Source organism: Mizuhopecten yessoensis, unplaced genomic scaffold (genome assembly GCF_002113885.1).
Source record: "Mizuhopecten yessoensis strain PY_sf001 unplaced genomic scaffold, ASM211388v2 scaffold1379, whole genome shotgun sequence".
Taxonomy (NCBI): Eukaryota; Metazoa; Mollusca; class Bivalvia; order Pectinida; family Pectinidae; genus Mizuhopecten; species Mizuhopecten yessoensis.
The window spans coordinates 1,949,160-1,968,850 of record NW_018404017.1 but is presented as its reverse complement, the minus strand read 5'-3'; the positions used below and the strand labels follow the sequence as shown (position 1 = coordinate 1,968,850).

The following is a 19,691-nucleotide window of genomic DNA, read 5'->3' as shown; positions in this document are numbered from 1 at the left end:
AATACTGTGGACATTTCCTGTTTGTTTTATGTACAGTCACGTCTTTGTGGTGTTCTCCCAGGTAACTTGCTAGCTATCACCTACGATTGGATTTCCCGGACATAAATCAATCAAACGTTATTACATCACCATAGTCTCTCAGCTTATATTAAATGGTGCTGGGGTTATCAGATCCAGGCGTGTCATTCTCCAGGGTAAACGTCACAACGGGTTTGTTTGAATCTGCATCTCACCTTGTACCTGCTAGGCCTCCTATTGTCTTGACTATGGAACTTGAATATCATACAGGATAAGGCACACGATGCATCAATATTAACATTAATCTTTTAAGAAACAAATATTAAAGCTCTAAGCTTTTATTACCGACCTCTGAAATTTGCGTATGCTATAGTTGTGTTTGATTATTGAATAAAGTGGTGTTTTTTTTTTTTTTATCTGAAGCAGTGAACTGATAGGCCGCAGATCCTATATTCTGCACATTGATTAGGTTAAAAACAATTCTTTTTTCAATATAGTCTACGAGAAACAATTACGAAACAGTAACACAAACAATAATCCCTGCGACAGATATACGCCTAAAATAAGAGGGTTAGGAACGAACGTTTGATAATGACATCATGCATTGGAATGTAATCACGTGCGCTGTAGTATAACGACGTACAAATTGGCGAGTATTACAGAATCCTGTTTAATTTGTTAAGTATTCGTTTGTTTCAGATTAGTATCAGTTGAAATAACTTGTTTCATAATTGTTGTTACATAAAATAAAGTTAATATATCCGTTTGTTTACAGTAGCTATGATCCTATTTATATCTACAACCCTTACTTTGTATTGGGATTAACTTTACATAATATCACCGTGGGTTAGATCACATGTATACCCACCAGGACTTAACATTGATTAATCTGTCTGTGATAACAGGTACCCGTGGTGTTACCTTACTTATACAGGTGCCCACTAATGTAAGCTTATCAAAGCTTACAAGTCCTAGTAAAACGATGTAAAGTTAAAAAGTTATCGAGTCCTAGAGCGAGCCTTTACGGGTACCTGTGATATCCTTTTATTTAAGATATGGAGACATAAAGCGAATATTGTTGAAATGAAGTTTTATTTCTGATGTGTCCACGGTTTGTTTATAATTCAAACGTAGACTAGAAATTAATTGACAAAAGGTATGTTGTATTGAGATCAATCTTGATAAATCGATAAGCATCAATCTTTTTATTATAATGCGCGAACGTTTTGGACGACGCCGTCTGTTGTTTACAGTTTATTACATTCGATTTTATCAAAATATTACTAGCGATAAATATACATGTGATTACCTCATAACATACATGGGCGTTTAAATTTTAATAAGGAGCATAATTTAATAATTATGATTGATTAAAGTGTCAAATTTGATTAAATAGTTATTGATCAACTGACTTCACATCTTATAAATCATCAATAATGCAAAAAAGATATCGGCCGTCAAGCATGAATTCACTCCCTTTGTTGGAGTTCTCCGCTATTATGATTGCAATGGTACCTGCGCCTAACATACCCCGTCGTGTACACTTACGTAGCATTGTGACTTGTACAATAGCTCCACGTGTTAACATGGACAGATTTGGTCAGCTTAATGTCTCTGTGGTCAACTCGATCTAGAATGATTTATAGCCATTGAACACATGTCATCTAATGTCTGGTTAATAGACAATTACTGTACTTCTTCAATTACACCTAGGTCAACAAGAACGCAATTGTAAATAGATCATTTGAAAGAGAATACATTAGATCCATTACCCTGTTTGTATATGTGTGTGCATAATATTGTAACGTAGCTAGTATAGATTCCCACTAATAAGTGCATACGTTTTATACCATATCTTAAACAAATACTATAGATGGCGCTGTATTTTTGACAAAAACAAACTGGTAGCGGACATTTGGTGACATCATAGTGACATCATACTACAATTTAATAAAGTGGTCGGTTAAAGTTGGTAAACAAAATGAAACGAAACTATTACATCAGCAAGCACGGTGGTTGGACGGTTGGGGCAGTGTAATAATACATATGTATCACACTATAATGTGTACAGCGGTCGGTTGATTGATGGGGTCACGGAGGTTTGTGATGTTTACACACGTTAACACAGAGTTTATACCGTTATATACTACAGATATACACATAACGCCTTAAAAAACTGGGTAGCTCTGTTAAACCAATCGCTCCTTCATCTTTTGTTTTACCATAAGACCAGACCTTTATCTTCTTTCTCTTTTTGTTTTACTATAAAGCCAGCCCTTCATCTTAAATCACTTCTTCATCTTTTGTTTCTACACAGTGACGGTCACGCCGATACTAATCTGATGATTTTGCGAAGTGAAGATAATGTCACTATCACAGGATATTGAAATCTGATAACAGTTCATTTCAGGCATTATTATAACACGTTTCATACACAAAATGGCGAAAAATCAATTCATGAGAAAAATGCGGAATTGAGGACTACAGTTTGTGCTTAATAATGTTTGAGGGGACTTAACCAGAAACAGTGTTATCAAAGACTTTAGGGTACTTACCCAGAAACAGACTTTAGGGTACTTACCCAGAAACAATGCAATACAAGGATTTGGGGTACTTACCAGATCCGAGAACAGTAGCATCACACATATAACCGCTATCATCTTGGAAGTTTATATTAAAAGAAACGCACTGTCACGTCTTTCCGTTAAAATTCCATAAAGCTCATCAAAAGGTGAGTAATAGAAAAAAAGTTTTCGTATTTCCGGGAAAAATCACATGTAGCACGTCCTGCTATTTCACAACACGTCTAAAACAATTCTGCTGATTTATGCTGAGGTTAGTCCAATATGTACAGCCGATTGAGGAACACCTGTGCATACACAATACTCGGCTTCAGATAACACTCAGCGTCTGTATTGTTTCTTTCAATACTGTCTTACGCCTGCAGATGAGACAGGTTTGTATTCCATTAAATCGAAGACCCGTTCTCCATTTCTGTCAATACCACGCTAAAAGTGTTGAGTTTCAGGCCTACTCCAGAAAGACTTTTTTTCTTATACAATCCCTTTAACGTCGAATCAATGTTTGGTTTCAGAAAATCGTGATCAGAAGTAAATTAAAGCTCTGTTTTAAAACCCTGTTTTAAGAGTTATGTTGGTGAAGCACCTGTTTGTCAGTCAGGTCGTACAGGTATACAGGTCTAACGCCCTCTAGCACAAGTGTCAAGTGCTCGGGTCTATTTCCATTGTCATATCAACTTCTGGATTCGACCATAATCTCCGGCGCTAAGCCCACTCTTTATCGTCAGACTAGCACGTCCTCGAACTGATCGATAATGATCGCGAGGCTACCACTGTGTCCCGGGGAGATGATAGTGTTACCTAACCGACAGGGGAGATAATCCTAGGGACACAACCCAACGATACCCGAGATTATTGGAAAGAGCTTGAGAAATATCGGATGTGTTCACGGAAATACAACAAATTGATACAATGGGAAGCGGTGTGGTGCAATTATCACAGTCAGTGTCCTCATCCGCTATGGAGTATGGTATACAAACACCACGCCGAGAATCTAATCATATCCGTCGATGAAATGGCGAATGAACCTCCTGTCATTTATGTGTGTGAGTAGATGTCAGTTTCATTCCCGCGTCTGTTCGCGCCACTGCTCAGCTGCTGTAACAGGCGTCGATAGCGAGGCTGAAGCCGACGGTGTTGCCTATGTACACACAGTGCACGGGGTATAGGGTATTCTCTCACCACTTTGTGGTCGATAATGAAGACATTTCAAATGAATTATTAAGAAATGACAGTTTCATAGAGGACTTTTGTAACACTATCAGCAGTATTGATATAATTGTATAGGCTGGTCACTGAACCGAAGCTACACAGCATGTGCATGTATATATATTTACCTGCTCAACCATGTGTAGCAGCCACGGAAGATTATATCGTATATAATTAGACAGTCATACCAACAACAAAGGACACATGCAGGATTGCACGCACATCTTGCAAAGTTATTTTACAGAGCAGGAATTTAAAAACTATATATACAAATGAGGTGAGGAATGTACGTCGAGTGTAAACTGTACAATTACACGTACGTACCATTCCTTAGTTTGATTCTCATTAGAAGACAACAACAGAAGTAAGAACAAATGAGTTTAACAGAGATTGTTTGTGGGTGAAAAATAACCTTTCCACTTGTACTCTGATCACCATTACGACATAACGACATGACGTCTTCCTCAGAATATTTGTTTTACACAACGTTAATTTACATGGAAAAATGAATTGCAGTTTCCCTATTTTACAGGGTACATTATTTAAAGGTTCTTCTGTGTGTATCGGTCACTTCCTCAAACGTTAGCGAGCTTATAAACTATTGAACCCGTATCGGGAATGACTAACTACAAATGAAGAACAGACAATTACGGAAAACTTGATTAACGATTTGTGTTTGTATATCCCATTAAAGGTACAACTGAACTGTTGATATATAAACTAATAGCTTAGAGGCCGATCTACCGTACCTCTCAAACCAATTTACACGGTATTAATTTGTGAAGCGTTTGAGTTTTTGCCTTAAGATATATACACTTCAATAGGTTGACTTCTGCTTGTCTTTGGACCATGTTTACTATTAAAGACGCGACTTTGGTTGAAGCCGATATTCATTTGGCATTCGTACTACCTCGGGCCTTTTACCGCTCTTACACACACAAGATGTCCTTATCGAAATCGCACGACACTCCATCTAACGAGAATTTGTCATAATTTGAACACATTGCCTTTGGGTACATTCTGTGTCATTTTCAGACGGTCTTCATGTGTTTACGTTTCCTACAAAGACAGTCTGCTATTGTATGTAATAAATATGTAGTTAAAGGCTACCCTACAACACAGCTGTCCATTAACACCTTCCCTACGGTATACCAGTTATCAGCTTTCCCCCGTAAAAAGTCAACCCCATCCATTGCTTTGCGTCTTAGCACATCCCTCTCGTGAAAAAATAAACTCATTTTTTCCAAATACGTGTAAAAATGTCTCCATTTGATATGCTTACATCGACCGAGAGCAAGAAAAACAAACTGCCGAGAGCAGTTCTACCGATCCGTCATTGGGTGAGCTATGTCACGTGATACTGGTTTCAGCTGCTGGAAAGCTGTCCTCGTGTATCTTAATACACATTTCCACGAGGTGACATGTTGTAAGAGAAAGGGCGACGCGAATTCTTTAATTAAACAACGTTGACAAGAGATATTACATCCCGAGTTCACTATCAATCTTCGCCTGTAGCTCAGGGGGATTCCGAACGGCGCAGGTTTCTCTCTTACTAATGCCTTCTGTCGGTCTTCTGTTTTCTCTCGTTTTATACTCAGCCTCTCATTAGATCGATGATGGATTTTGCATTAATTTGGAAGCATGAGTTTTGATCAATATTTGTTTCGCTTCAGATTGAATATTATAAATAACCGTTTTGGTTCACATAGAGAAAGAACGTGGAATTATATTAGTGTGTAATTATCATAACATCCAAACTAAAGATATTATAGAACAACGAAACCGTTAATCTTGGTACCTTATATTACCACAGTATTGATAAATAGTATCGTGACGTACCTCAAAATATCAGTTTATTGATATAGTAACACTCAGGCGTACAACAAACTACACGGAGCAAATTAGCTAATGGTTCACATAACTTTGACGATTTAATGTTTTGAAAGACTGTTCTAATCACTACAATAATATTATAATGTTCATAAATAGAATACTTTAAAACAATTCACAGAACAAAAACATTGGCTTGTTACTACTCGCATTACAGGACATCCTGATTGTTTTTCAGTAAAAAATATATAAACTACTTAACAATGAAGTTTGCTCAAAAAGCTTTGATTACTTTGAAATCTATCAGAGAAAACCAAAAAGCTTCTAGATTTCATTTCCCCCGGGTCCGTGACCTTAAATGTTTCATGGGTTAGGCTGGCGAAGTTCGCAGCTGAGGCGCGATGAGTACCCACATAAATAGTCCGGGTTTACACATTAACAAACCATTATTTTGCTACGCGTCTAATTCTGCTAGTACGGAGGCTCTTGGTTCAATTAATGACATCAAGTTGAAGGAACACTGTTGATTTTACCTGTACACATGTTATACATGTGCGAGCTACAATTGCCAAGGTGTACGGGCTGGAATAGCTCCATATTTATACATAATTAATTAAAGACCATGAATAATGACATGAATTATTTATAGATCGTTAGTCTATGGTCACACTTGACCGTATCGATTTCTCCTCATATGACAATACCTATCTGTAAGGTAAGGTATCCTGTATATGGGATACGAAACATTATACAGCGATATCCGTGTACCTTCCTCATGTCTGAATACATTTTGTACGATTCGATCGCATTCGAAACTAATCGACCCTGCTCAGACTTGTGACATTCATTGAGAGTTATCGCCCCTGAACGGACGTGCTACTGTAAAACCATCGCGAGTTATCGAACTTGTTCGACACACGGTGTGCAAAGTCAACATCAACATAATAAATAAGATGAGTTCAACGTTCATCATGCACGTACATTTATATAAATACTTTCAATAGCCGATATATATTTGTTAACATAGCTGAAGGTTTAGTTATACGTTGCTTACATTAATGAATGTTGATTCACATATTTGTTGGCACTTCTGTAGGTTTATGCATTCTAAAAATATATTTTTTTAAAGCCAAAACATTAAACAAACCACTCAAGAACTAGTAAATGTATTAAAATGTTACAAGGGCCACGAACATTTCTTTTACATTACGTATTAACTCTGAGTGTTTTAGCAATTATTTTTTTTGTCTTATCTTCTTCTAGCAACTGCTGTTGTGTCAGGACAAATGGACACCTGTTTTATTTTTAGTTCGTTGCTATATACAATACATTGCCTGCGTCTAAGAGTAATTGTAAAAATGCAAGGATTGAGGGAAAATGTGATTTTAATTTCAAAGTTACCATGCCGTTATATGTCGGGAAGAACTGTGCAGGAAATTGAAGACAGGAAATGCTATAAATACTTTAATTATATTGGTATGAAAAGAAAAATAAGAAATGCAAATTTTATTCTGAATTGCACCTTTAAGAAAATGAACCCTGAGTTGTACGAAACTATGATACAAACATTCTCAGACGATCGATACTTCATCGGAAGAGAAATCAAAGTCCGAATCACAGGCATTTTAACACTTGAACACAGGAGTGCTGTTTACAACTCAGTTTCGTCGTTTCGGGCTACAAAAACATCCGCCATTATAGGAAAATCACTGGTAGCGAAGACAATAATTAAAGAATCGGCCTGAAACCGGATCATAACGCCGTTACAGGAGACCAATTATACGCGGAGTGATTGCAAACCATTTCTATGGGATTAAATACTGCCAGGCCGTCAGCTGATGTAATCAGCATCGTAAGATCTCGTCATCCAGGGGTATTTCGAATGTGTGAAGATATCGTATACTCTCGCTTACCCGTTTGGAATGTCACATTGCTCACAGGGGCCGTATAATTAAAAAAGATAATGGTGATATATATAGGCAGGAGGGCATTTCTTTCCCCAAAGGCAACAAGCAATTTATTGAACAGGTATTTAGAGTGTGAATGTTTGTTTCTTTCAAGAGTCGTCCTCAAGAAATACAAGTCACTTTAGGAAGAAACCGTCATGTCTCCCTACTTTGCAGATCCATGTTGATGCGCATTCTTCCTGTATTTTTAGAAGATCCTGGAACGTCAGTGTCTGTACGCTTTTTACGCTCCAGTCAACAACAGTTGATGCTAATATAAGGGTCTCAGATCAAAATGCAAAGTCTCGTGATTCAAGTTTTATATAAAACAAAATACAAGTTTCTCCCTCAGTTAAGGACAGACTATCTCTTTATACTTGATACAGACGTCAATCTAAAACACTGGAGGCTCAAAATCAATGTTACATTCGTTAAATATTATTAACAGCAACATATCACAAGCCCTTACCCTAACCTATCTTAACTAGATCTAATTTTGGCGGTTTTCAAACAGAAGACCAAATATGGTTTGAGTGGTATTTTGAGCCTTCCCTTTTGCATATTAGTGAAATTATCTAATTTGGTACGGTGTAATAAACTATGGTGGTTTGATTAATTTTCGCTAATATCCGCTCCAGTTAATCAACCCGACAGCTGTAAACTGCAGTGATTACATTAACACCGGCACGCGTCACCCTTACTGGGTACACCATGTGTACGATACAGTCCGAGTATTACAATAAGTATAGAGATGTTCCGAATTGCAAACAGAGGAGCAACCCTCATAGTCAGATGATATGGCTGTCTTGGGATTATACCTCTTTGCATGGTATAGTACCTACTACGGGTACAGTGGCTTGTGTGGTAACATAAAAATATAGCCAGTTACAAGTAAACTCTTAACCCCGGAGAACCATCTCAATGTAAGACCAATACGTCACAATTCCCGAAGATCATGCTCCCAATGTAAGACCAATACGTCACAATTCCCGAAGATCATGCTCCCAATGTAAGACCAATACGTCACAATTCCCGAAGATCATGCTCCCAATGTAAGACCAATACGTCACAATTCCCGAAGATCATGCTCCCAATGTAAGACCAATACGTCACAATTCCCGAAGATCATGCTCCCAATGTAAGACCAATACGTCACAATTCCCGAAGATCATGCTCCCAATGTAAGACCAATACGTCACAATTCCAGAAGATCATGCTCCCAATGTAAGATCAAGATGTTGACGACATTCAGAGGTTATCGCTTCTCCATTACTTATCAATATTAATTGTCCCCCGTTTTAACAGTTCATGATTCTTCTATCATCTCTTTGGGACATCATTTCCCTGTTATTTAATAGAAAGGATATATTACTATGACGTTACGGGAACAATAAAATATGACGTCAGCTTCGACGGGAGAGATCGGGTATTATTATGGACTTTTGTGCTGGTGAATATGATGCGATATGAACCTGAAAAAGCGATATTGGCCGAGGCGAAGCATCTTTATCTTCGAGTATTATTGTTAGGGTATCCAAACGCTGACTAAAGGCTAGTAAGTCACGGTAGCATTAGATAAGCGTTTTAACGTGAGGGTCTGGACAATGGGTACAGGTACAATGTAAGAATGATAAGCTAGGCACCACCAAATATCCGTCTCAGTTCCAGGGTACAGGTACATATACATATTCAGTATTTTCCCTGTTAAATGACACACATGGCCGTTATTCCTCACCACCACAGAAAGAAAAAGCTATACGCGTAGAAATCTGCATACACAAGTCATGTTTATTTCAAATCACATCGACACAAATGTCAGCTTCCCCTTAAAAAGTTATTTATACGAGAAACGCTCTGAGCTTTAAAGGTGAGTTTATTTCATTGTCTCTGTCCGAACGCCGAACAACAATCGACTTTTGTCCTATCCTTTTAAAGTTCGGGCCTAGCTGTGCGAAAGGCAGCTGAATGCACTAAAGCGCGGATTTATTGCGGAAATCCCTCCAAAACAAAGACGCTATCTACCTTGTAAAGATCACGTAAAGACAGTTCGTGTACGTTAAGGGTGAGAATTTATCACGTTCACACGTCGCGAATTGTGTTGAGCCAGGATGCGCGTGCGATATTAATGTCTGGTACAATTACTGCGAGAGAGCTGACCCGGGGAGCGATCGATTGGTTTGCCCCACCAAGTTACAGTACTGTAAGGAAAAGTGCATCGGTACGTATACATAGTACAACATCCCTGGACCAGCTTTCTCCAGGCTGGTACACTTAGTCAACTGGACTGACAATGTGTGGTACATAGTACAACATCTCTGGACCAGCTTTCTCCAGACTGGTACACCGGCCTGTTCGTTTATGTGGAACAGCCGGTTTGTCTGTTTTCAAATGAAACATTTTCGGCTATAAATTCTAGCGGACCTGCAAATGTTTAGGCAGGCCTTGCAAGACTTTGTCAAGCCTCGCCTGAAAGCACCACCAGATTACTATGCCCGACCTTATTTCATAAAAGAATTACTTTGGTTCAACCGGTTCCGCCGTTTGGACCGCGATAAACGAAAACCGCCCTGGTGTTACATTAACCCGGAATGTCACAGTTACCTAGACGATCAGTTACGAGTTCCTTATACACAAACGTTTTTATTTTTTATTAAATTCTATATTACAGAATCCAAAACAGTTAAACTGTAATAGACACACAGACATGTACAGTTGAACGGTGTGGCAGATACCAGCATATAGATATGCCTTAGTAACCTACAATATGTATTTTGGAATGACTTTTATCCATCTTTTATTTTGTTATTTGTTTGTTTCGTTTTTTTGCTGTTGGTTTTTTTTGGTGTGCATTTGATATTTTTTATGTTGAGGGATTAGGGAATGTAGCACGAGGTCTTTGGTTATGAAATGCAAGTCCTTCCGATATTGCGTCCTTCACGTGCAATAAAGGATTTCTTGGATGATGGACTAATGTTTAAGGTAAGAGATAACATCAGTATCAATGTCTGATGTGATTTGTGTATGTACAGGTGTTCAATAGGGACACGTATTTAAATTGTACGGGAACAGTCTTAGTGCAAATTATAAAGTCCGTTGGAGGGGGTCATAGCACGACGGTCACGTGTACAGTGAGGGAAATACTTCATCAACGCTATCGTTGTAATGTGCCTTGTAGGATACATCCGTATTATAATAAGCGTGTCTTAACTTTCCACTATACATATATCGGTATGGTCATGGATAGGGTAGACACGTTCCCTTTGCTGTTGTACTACAGGTTTGCCGTGTCCTATAGCGCGGTCCAAACGTGAGACAATACACTAGGATTACAAATTGAGAGCAAGGACAAATTTTGTCAGAGACGAAATAATTGGAAAATAAAGGATAGAATGCATCCGATATGTCTAATGGAAATGACCAGGGAGGCTTGGAACCAATGAGAGGAATGGAAACAAATGGGGTCTACATGTACACTGAATGGGCGCGCGGGCCGGGATTAAGAGATTGATATATACGGTCTACACCGGATAGGCGTACGAACTGGGTTGAGGGGGAATATTATACTGTCTACACCGGAGATGCGGTCAACCGGGAAGGGGAGAAAGATACGGTCTACACCATAGGGACCTGGTAATTTGTTACAGCTATGTTTGAACGTAAACTAAGGTGTTCAGAGTAATTTTATATGTTTTAGGGGTTTAGATCGACTTTCGGTAAAAATGACACCCCCAATGATCATATATAGGAGAAGGGAGGACAGCTCTCGATGTCGAACCCACCTCATTTTATTGCATCAAAAACAACATTTCTAGTTGATCTACGGGAAAATGCTTAGTACCGTTGGAAAGATGGGTTAATTTTTGCTTTAAAAAACCTCCTATATACACGTAAAATGTATTCTCCTTCCGCGGACATGAACTCCGTTTCCTCCAAAAACCCTACGCCATTTCAGAGTTTCAAAGTTTTTTCGCAGTCAGTCTGCCACTTTTTTTGATATTATTGAGGTTGAGGTCAGCGCGTGCTGAAACATGCAGTGCTGGTTGGTTAAGCGAAAAATGGCTGCACTTCCAGCCAATCACAACACTGGTCTCGGCACGTGGCTGACGTCAACCTTATTAATATTCAAAAAAGAAAAAAGTGGCAGGCTGACTGCGGAAAACTTTGAAACTCTGAAAAGGCGTGTGTTTTTGGAGGAAACGGAGTTCATGTCCGCGGAAGAAGAATAATTTTACGTGCACGTAAGAGGTTTTAAAAATTTTAAAAAATCTATCTTTCCAATGATACTAAGCATTTTCCCGTAAATCAACCGGAAATGTTGTTGTTGATGCAAGAAAGTTAGGTGGGGTCGACATATGATCATTGGGTCGTCATTTATAGCGAAAGTCGATCTTAACCCCTAAAACATGTACAATTACTCTGAACACCTTAGTTTAGGTCCAAATATAGCTGTAACAAATTATCAGGTCCCTGTGGTCTACACCGGAAAAACGCTAGCCGGGACAAGGAGGTACATGTAGATACGGTCTACACCGGAAACACGCTAGCCGGGACAGGGAGGTACATGTAGATACGGTCTACACCGGGAAAACGCTAGCCGGGACAGGGAGGTACATGTAGATATGGTCTACACCGGAAAAACGCTAGCCGGGACAGTGAGGTACATGTACATGTAGATACGGTCTACACCGGAGAGGTGTGTGGGGTTGGACAGGAAGGTAGAAACGGTTTAAACCGGAGAGGCGTTTGAGTCGGACGAGGCGTGAGAGCCTCGAGTGAGGGTAGGATCGCCTCTCTACATCACCAACATGCAACAGAAGTGGGAGAAGTGGTTCGGCCAGACCTTGGTTCGAACCAAGAACGTCCTTAGTCTAGACGGATACTCTACCTGCTCCAATGTTCACGACCACATTCGTCTTTTGCAACACATGTTTGTATATGGATGAGAGGACATTGGATAACTTGTATGCCAAGAAAACATCTTGTTTTGGTGAACACATTGCAGATAAAATAGATTTACATGTAAGACCGAATATCTATGTAATCTTTTACTTGTGTTTTTCCTATTCTCTACCCTCGCTCATTTCTATTCAAATCAACGGAAATAAGTTTAAAGGCAGTCGAGGATTTGCTGAAAGCGAATACCATTATGTGTCCAATATCTACAAGATACGAGGACGGAATGCATTTCTCCACTGTTCCAACACGATGATGGATTGTCCCAGTCAGATTCACGCTTGCGTGATGTCATCAGTGAAGTTGGTCAGGAAGGGAATTACTTGGAAGCCCAAAGCAATGAATGCTGTAGACATGTCATCAGTGGACTATTAGACTAGATATTTGGACGGTCACGGGAGACGCCGAGGTGGGCCGTAGTTATTTATCTCCTTTCTCTAACGATACTACAACATTGGATATTGCCTCCTCGCTGCCTTCAGCTTCAGATGTAACTATTATGCATTTATAGATATTTCAGACTTTATAAGAGATTGTCAGACTAACACAAACAGAAATTTTATACGATTTTTCATCAATCAGTACAATTTACAACAATATTTGACCAATATGCCTGCTCGTCTTCTATTCTTCAATTGATCCCGCCAATTTCTTGACTTCTGTCACTCTGTCCCTCCATTAAAATGGCCCCATTCGTTCAATGACTCTTATCCCACCAAACACCATTTTCCTTCATTGGCAACTATTCTTTTATTAACCAAACACTCCCATTGAACATTGCCCCTTCATAGACCCCTATCCCTTTATTCTCCCTTGTCCCTTGCTTCAGTATTCATTGAACACTGCCCTTCGTTCATTGACCCTTACTTCGTTATTGACCTCTGCCCCTTACCATCACTGACCACACCCTTTATGCTGATTGACCCTCTGCCCTCATTTGACCTCTGATACTTAATTAACCACCGACCCTTCACTGACCCCTACCCCTTTATTGACCACGTCCACTCAATAACTACTGCTCAATCTACTACCCCCCCCTCCCCCTCTTAACTGGCTAGTATACCTTCACCGATGCCTACCCCTTTATTGACCACGTTCCCTCAATAACTACTGCTCAATTTACTAACACCCTCCCCCCTTAACTGGCTAGTATACCTTCACCGATGTCTACCCCTTTATTGACCACGTTCCCTCCATAACTACTGCTCCATCTATTACCCCCCCCCCTCCCTCCCCTTAACTGGCTAGTATACCTTCACCGATGTCTATAGCTACTCCTTTATTGACCACGTTCCCTCCATAACTACTGCTCCATCTATTACCCCCCCCCCCCCCCCCCTTAACTGGTTAGTATACCTTCACCCATGTCTACCCCTTTATTGACCACGTTCCCTCCATAACTACTGCTCCATCTACTCCCCCCCCACCCCCCCCTTAACTGGTTAGTATACCTTCACCGATGTCTACCCTTTTATTGACCACGTTCCCTCAATAACTACTGCTCAATTTACTAACACCCTCCCCCTCCCGCCCCTTAACTGGTTAGTATACCTTCACCGATGTCTACCCTTTTATTGACCACGTTCCCTCAATAACTACTGCTCCATCTATTACCCCCCCCCCCCCCCCCCCCCCTCCCCTTAACTGGCTAGTATACCTTCACGGATGCCTACCCCTTTATTGACCACGTTCCCTCTATAACTACTGCTCCATCTACTAACCCCCCACCCCCCCCTTAACTGGTTAGTATACCTTCATTGATGTCTACCCCTTTATTGACCACGTTCCCTCAATAACTACTGCTCAATTTACTAACACCCTCCCCCTCCCTCCCCTTAACTGGTTAGTATACCTTCACCGATGTCTACCCCTTTATTGACCATGTTCCCTCAATAACTACTGCTCCATCTACAACCCCCNCCCCCCCCCCCTCCCTCCCCTTAACTGGTTAGTATACCTTCACCGAGGTCTACCCCTTTATTGACCACGATACCTCAATTACTACTGCTCCATCCACTACCATCCCTCCTCACTGACAAGTATACCTTCACCGATGTCTACCCCTTTATTGACCATGTTCCCTCAATTACTACTGCTCCATCCACTACCATCCCTCTTCACTGACAAGTATACCTTCACCGAGGTCTACCCCTTTATTGACCACGTACCCTCAATAACTACTGCTCCATCCACTACCATCCCTCTTCACTGACAAGTATACCTTCACCTAAGCCTACCCCTTTAGTGTTCACTTCCCATCATTTAACTAACGCCCATCACGTCCCTACATTGGTAACGACTATTCAATGATCCTTACCCTTTCATGGACACCTGCTCCTTCACCAACCCCTGTCCGTCATTTTTTTCATGTAACAATATTTAACCATGACGATTCATTGAATAGGGGTAATTTATTGACCCCTGCCCCTTCATTAACTTATGTCATTCCATTTACCGTTAGTGCATTATCTGCAGGATCTTCAATGACCCCGATCCCTTTATTGACAATTGTTCTTTATAAAACCACGACGATTCATAGAATTGTGATAATTCATTGGTTTCTACTCCTGTTGCCCTCGCGTTGAATGTGTTTTTTTATTGACGCATGCCCCTTCAATGACCAATATCTGCGCTTTCAATGAGACCCATGTACCTTTATTTATTCTTTACTACATTGTATTCAACCCTGCCCCTTGACTGACCCCTGTCCCTACTAAATAACCACGATTCTTGTCTCTAAGTGACTGTAGTTCCTTCGTTGACCCCTGTCCCTCCGTGACCCCAATTTCTTCCATGTTTTCCATTTCTTCATGACCTCTGCCCATTCGTTGCCTGATGCCCCTCCATTGAAGCATGCTCCTCTGTGACCCCAATTCCTTAATCGTTTCCCATTTCTTCATGACCTCTGCCCCCATCCATTACCTGTCGCCCTCCATTGAACCGTGCCCCTCCGTGACCCCAATTTCTTCATTGTTTTAAATTCCGTCATGACCTCCACCCATCCGTTGTCTGTTGCCCTTCCATTGAACCTTGCCCCTCCTATGACCCCTGCCTCTTTCCCTTTTGCTCTGAAGTGTTTCTTCCCCTCGCCCGTACGGAGCTCCAATCAACAGCAAACTGGTGATATTGTGTTGATAGATGGATGTTTACACTCGACTAATGTGCATTTCAAAATAATAACCTCTATTTAAAATCAACATTTCACACATGTCAAAACAAACTCGTGTCATTAGTGTATGGGCATCGACGTAAATGACTGATAATATTTGCCAACATCAGCTGTATTCAAAGTGATGGGCGTTAACGAAAATCAAACTTTTATTGGATAAAACAATGGGATACTCTGAGGATGTTCGTGTGTAGTGCTGACTTTGAATACAGAGGGGGACACATCGATCGTGTTGGGCGGAACATGGTACGACAACAGTTGTACCTGTATGTAGATACGGACATTGGGGTGTAGATAACCAAACGTCTCGGTGATGAAGATGACACACGTTTCAGCGATTATGACATTTTACATATAGTCGCATCGGTATAAATTATCGTGGCTGTTAAATATACTCCCTCGAACAAACAGCTCATAACAAATATACGTGTTTGCGGATTTTTTTTTAAAATCTCGCTTGATACACAAATGTAAAGACAGGAAAACCAAAAATGGTTTATCATAAACGAGTGAGATTGTTCAGAAAATCATACCAGGAGCATTGTGGCACTCCTCCACTTTAAAACATGCATGAACACATACAAATATTCAAATATAAAAACAGAGACTAAAAAATTGAGATCGTTTCAGAGATACAATGTACCAGTGTCAGGTTTCTGGTTAATGTTGGTTCAGGAGAAACGTTCCCATTCAGACGTTATCAGTGTCCAGGCCTGAACGTTGTATTTTGGGGTTTTATTCACCTATTTGACATAAAATGCAAAATAAATACTTACAAATTGTATATATTATTTCAGAATTATATCAAAAATAAGTAGTTTTTTTCCCAAAATCTTATAAATATTTCAATTTTAGTTTGTGTAATGTTTTTTACTCTGGCCCAAAACTAAGTGTTATGAGTTTTTGATTTTTATATAAAGATTTTTGTATGGAATTTCTAATATTGATTTCGATAAATGTGAATAAAAGATAAGAAAAAAGTGTTGAAAACAACGCTTAATCACCCATCTAAATAAAGAATATAGCGAAACCTTCTAGGGGGGAAAACAACTATAACTTCTTACAATACAATATACCTACCATACAGCCACTGTCTATGTACTGATTGTAAATATCTCCTGCAAATACTGTACACAAGTCGACTTACCTGCAAAGACAGAAAATAAAAACAGTGTTACGTGATTTAATCAATACTAATTGCAATAAAATATTAAGAACATAATCTAACAGAAACTAATTAGACGCATCGCTGATGTGTGCAGATGTTGTTAATTATTGATAAAGACCCCTGCTACAGTAGAAGTACACTGCAATCAATTCCTGGTGCCCGTTAAGGTATTACACTCCACCTTACTATACACTGGTGCCCGGTAAGGTATTACACTCCACCTTACTATACACTGGTGCCTGGTACGGAATTACACCCAATCTTACTCTACACTGGTACCTGGTAGGGTATTACACTCCACCTTACTATACACTGGTGCCTGGTACGGAATTACACCCCATCTTACTATACACTGGTGCCCGGTAGGGTATTACACTCCACCTTACTATACACTAGTGCCTGGTAGGGTATTACACCCCACCTTACTATACACTGGTGCCTGGTACGGAATTACACCCCTCCTTACTATACACTGGTGCCCGGTAGGGTATTACACTCCACCTTACTATACACTGGTACCTGGTACGGAATTACACCCCACCTTACTATACACTGGTGACCGGTAAGGTTTTTCACTCCACCTTACTATACACTGGTGCCTGGTAGGGTATTACATTCCACCTTACTATACACTGGTACCTGGTACGGAATTACACCCCACCTTACTATACACTGGTGCCCGGTAGGGTATTACACTCCACCTTACTACACACTGGTACCTGGTAGGGTATTACACCCCACCTTACTATACACTGGTGCCTGGTAGGGTATTACACTCCACCTTACTATACACTGGTGCCCGGTAGGGTATTACACTCCACCTTACTATCCACTGGTGCCTGGTACGGTATTACACCCCATCCTACTATACAAACATTGACTTGAGGGAGCACGCCGAGCTGACTTTTCAGATTATTTCTGTCAATCATGGACTAACTGAAACCAAAGTCTACAATTACATTGTTTGGTGTCTTTTTCTTTTTCACCTACCCACCCCTCATATCAAATTTAAATCACTGTAAATTATAACAAATAGCAAAAGTTAGTCTATAACACTTATTTCTATTCGGTTTTACTGACTAGTCGTATGACGTCCCTACTCCAAAAAGAGTTGTGAATTCGTAGCTGACACATACTATTGCTAGAATGGGGTCTGAACCTTTTTGTTCTTTTTGTACAGAGTAACTGTTTCGGGTGACTATGCTAACCTGTTAATTTAATTATTATATTGGGGTCTGTAGCATAATTACAGACTCCACATGTGACATCGTTCCCCAAATCAAAGCTCGGAATTACAAGTAACAATGAGTATAGCGCATTGTACCCAGGAACTAACTTAACTATAACCTGCCCAGGTGCAAGGTTTTCTAGATAAATATATAACGGGAACTTATTTAACCGGGTGCGATGTTTCACACTACATCCAATAGTTCTGATGATATGAGTTTAGCTCTCACGCAGACTTGTATAGGCTACTACTACGTTCCTCAAAGTATGCATGGAAGGCGGGCAGTGGGGAGGGAGAGTGTGGGGAACGTTTAGGAGTTCAAAAGGTGGAGAAGTTTCCGAGCACGACAGTACACTGGATCGAATTGTTCAGATCTGCGTAAGATACGGGTGACAGTTGTGGTTGCTTCCCTTTACCTTTCCAGATTGGGGAAATTGTCACGATTTTACAGAAAAAACTATCAAAATCGATTTTGACAGTTATTTCTGTAAAATCGTGACAGCTGCAAATAATTTCAGTGGTTTGCTAAGTGAGAAATCTTCTGTCACAACAGAAATTGAAAAACGGATTGACATGCAATAAACGTCACAATATATTCGTCAAACAACGGAGCCTTACACGATAGTCGTCTTACAGATATACGTTCAAGTACACCTTAAATTTATTAATTGTACACGATATATATATTTTCTGACCTTATTCAATAGTTGTACCTCTATATATAGCACTTCCTTACAATACCACTATATGTCGCACCACTAAGTATGCATGTCATACTTTTCCTAATCTACCTTTATAGCTGGAAGTTGTATAATTGAAAGTATTAAATTTTCACTGCTCCTGGCATATAGCATCTAAAAAAGGGCTACAAATTATTGCAATAGAGGAAAAAACTAAAGAAATGATAACCGGGAAAATCTGCGTGAGAATTACATATTACAGTTGATCAACACAGCAGATTAATTAACGTTACGTGTTGAAGTAGGTAACGGTGTACATTTGTAACGCGATATAAGGGAAGCTACTCTCCATAGAAATTGAAACTTCGGCAAACGTGACCAGTCAGCGCTGTACAGGCTCCTCTTGTCTGTACCATGGCAATGAATAAACGTCAATATTAGCAATATTATATTACATATACCCATCATAGATCACTCCATTATGTGAGTATGTATCATACAAGAGCGATCGCACTATTTCGCATAACGCAATTAAACGTACAACTAATCAAATGGGTTTTTCAATAGTAACCGTGAGCAAGAAAAACAGCACATTGATACGTTTGTATCTAGGTCATCATCTCATTTTTTTTCAAATATAACACCAACTTCCTTCCTAGAAGGCGTGTAGACCGATCACCATGTCTCCGTGGGAGATAAGTCGGCTTGGGATTCAAAGAGAGTACATACCTATATTTACACGTATTATCAGATAATCTATCATCATCGAGTACCTGGAGTAGGTGAAGTATAGTTAGCTTAATAAACTGTATATACATGTAAAAGTTCAGTAAATCTGTACTTAAAACGTGAATCTGTTGTTGTCTATAGTTCACATGTTCAACTTCATCATCGTCACACATGACAGACAA

At 39.8% G+C, this 19,691-nt stretch overlaps 1 protein-coding gene across 3 annotated transcripts in view; it reads right to left on the bottom strand.

Annotated features, from left to right (window-relative positions):
* The window catches only part of LOC110460945, a 223,465-nt gene that overhangs the window by 89,791 nt on the left and 113,983 nt on the right, over positions 1-19,691 (bottom strand). The window contains exon 1 of one of the 3 annotated variants that reach the window (XM_021514211.1): positions 2,637-3,681. The exons of the other annotated variants lie outside the window; for them this stretch is intronic. Coding sequence (XP_021369886.1) covers positions 2,637-2,678 — 42 coding nt within the window. The 5' untranslated portion in view covers positions 2,679-3,681. Of the gene's footprint in view, positions 1-2,636; positions 3,682-19,691 lie in introns of those variants that run through there. 3 annotated transcript variants of the gene reach the window in all.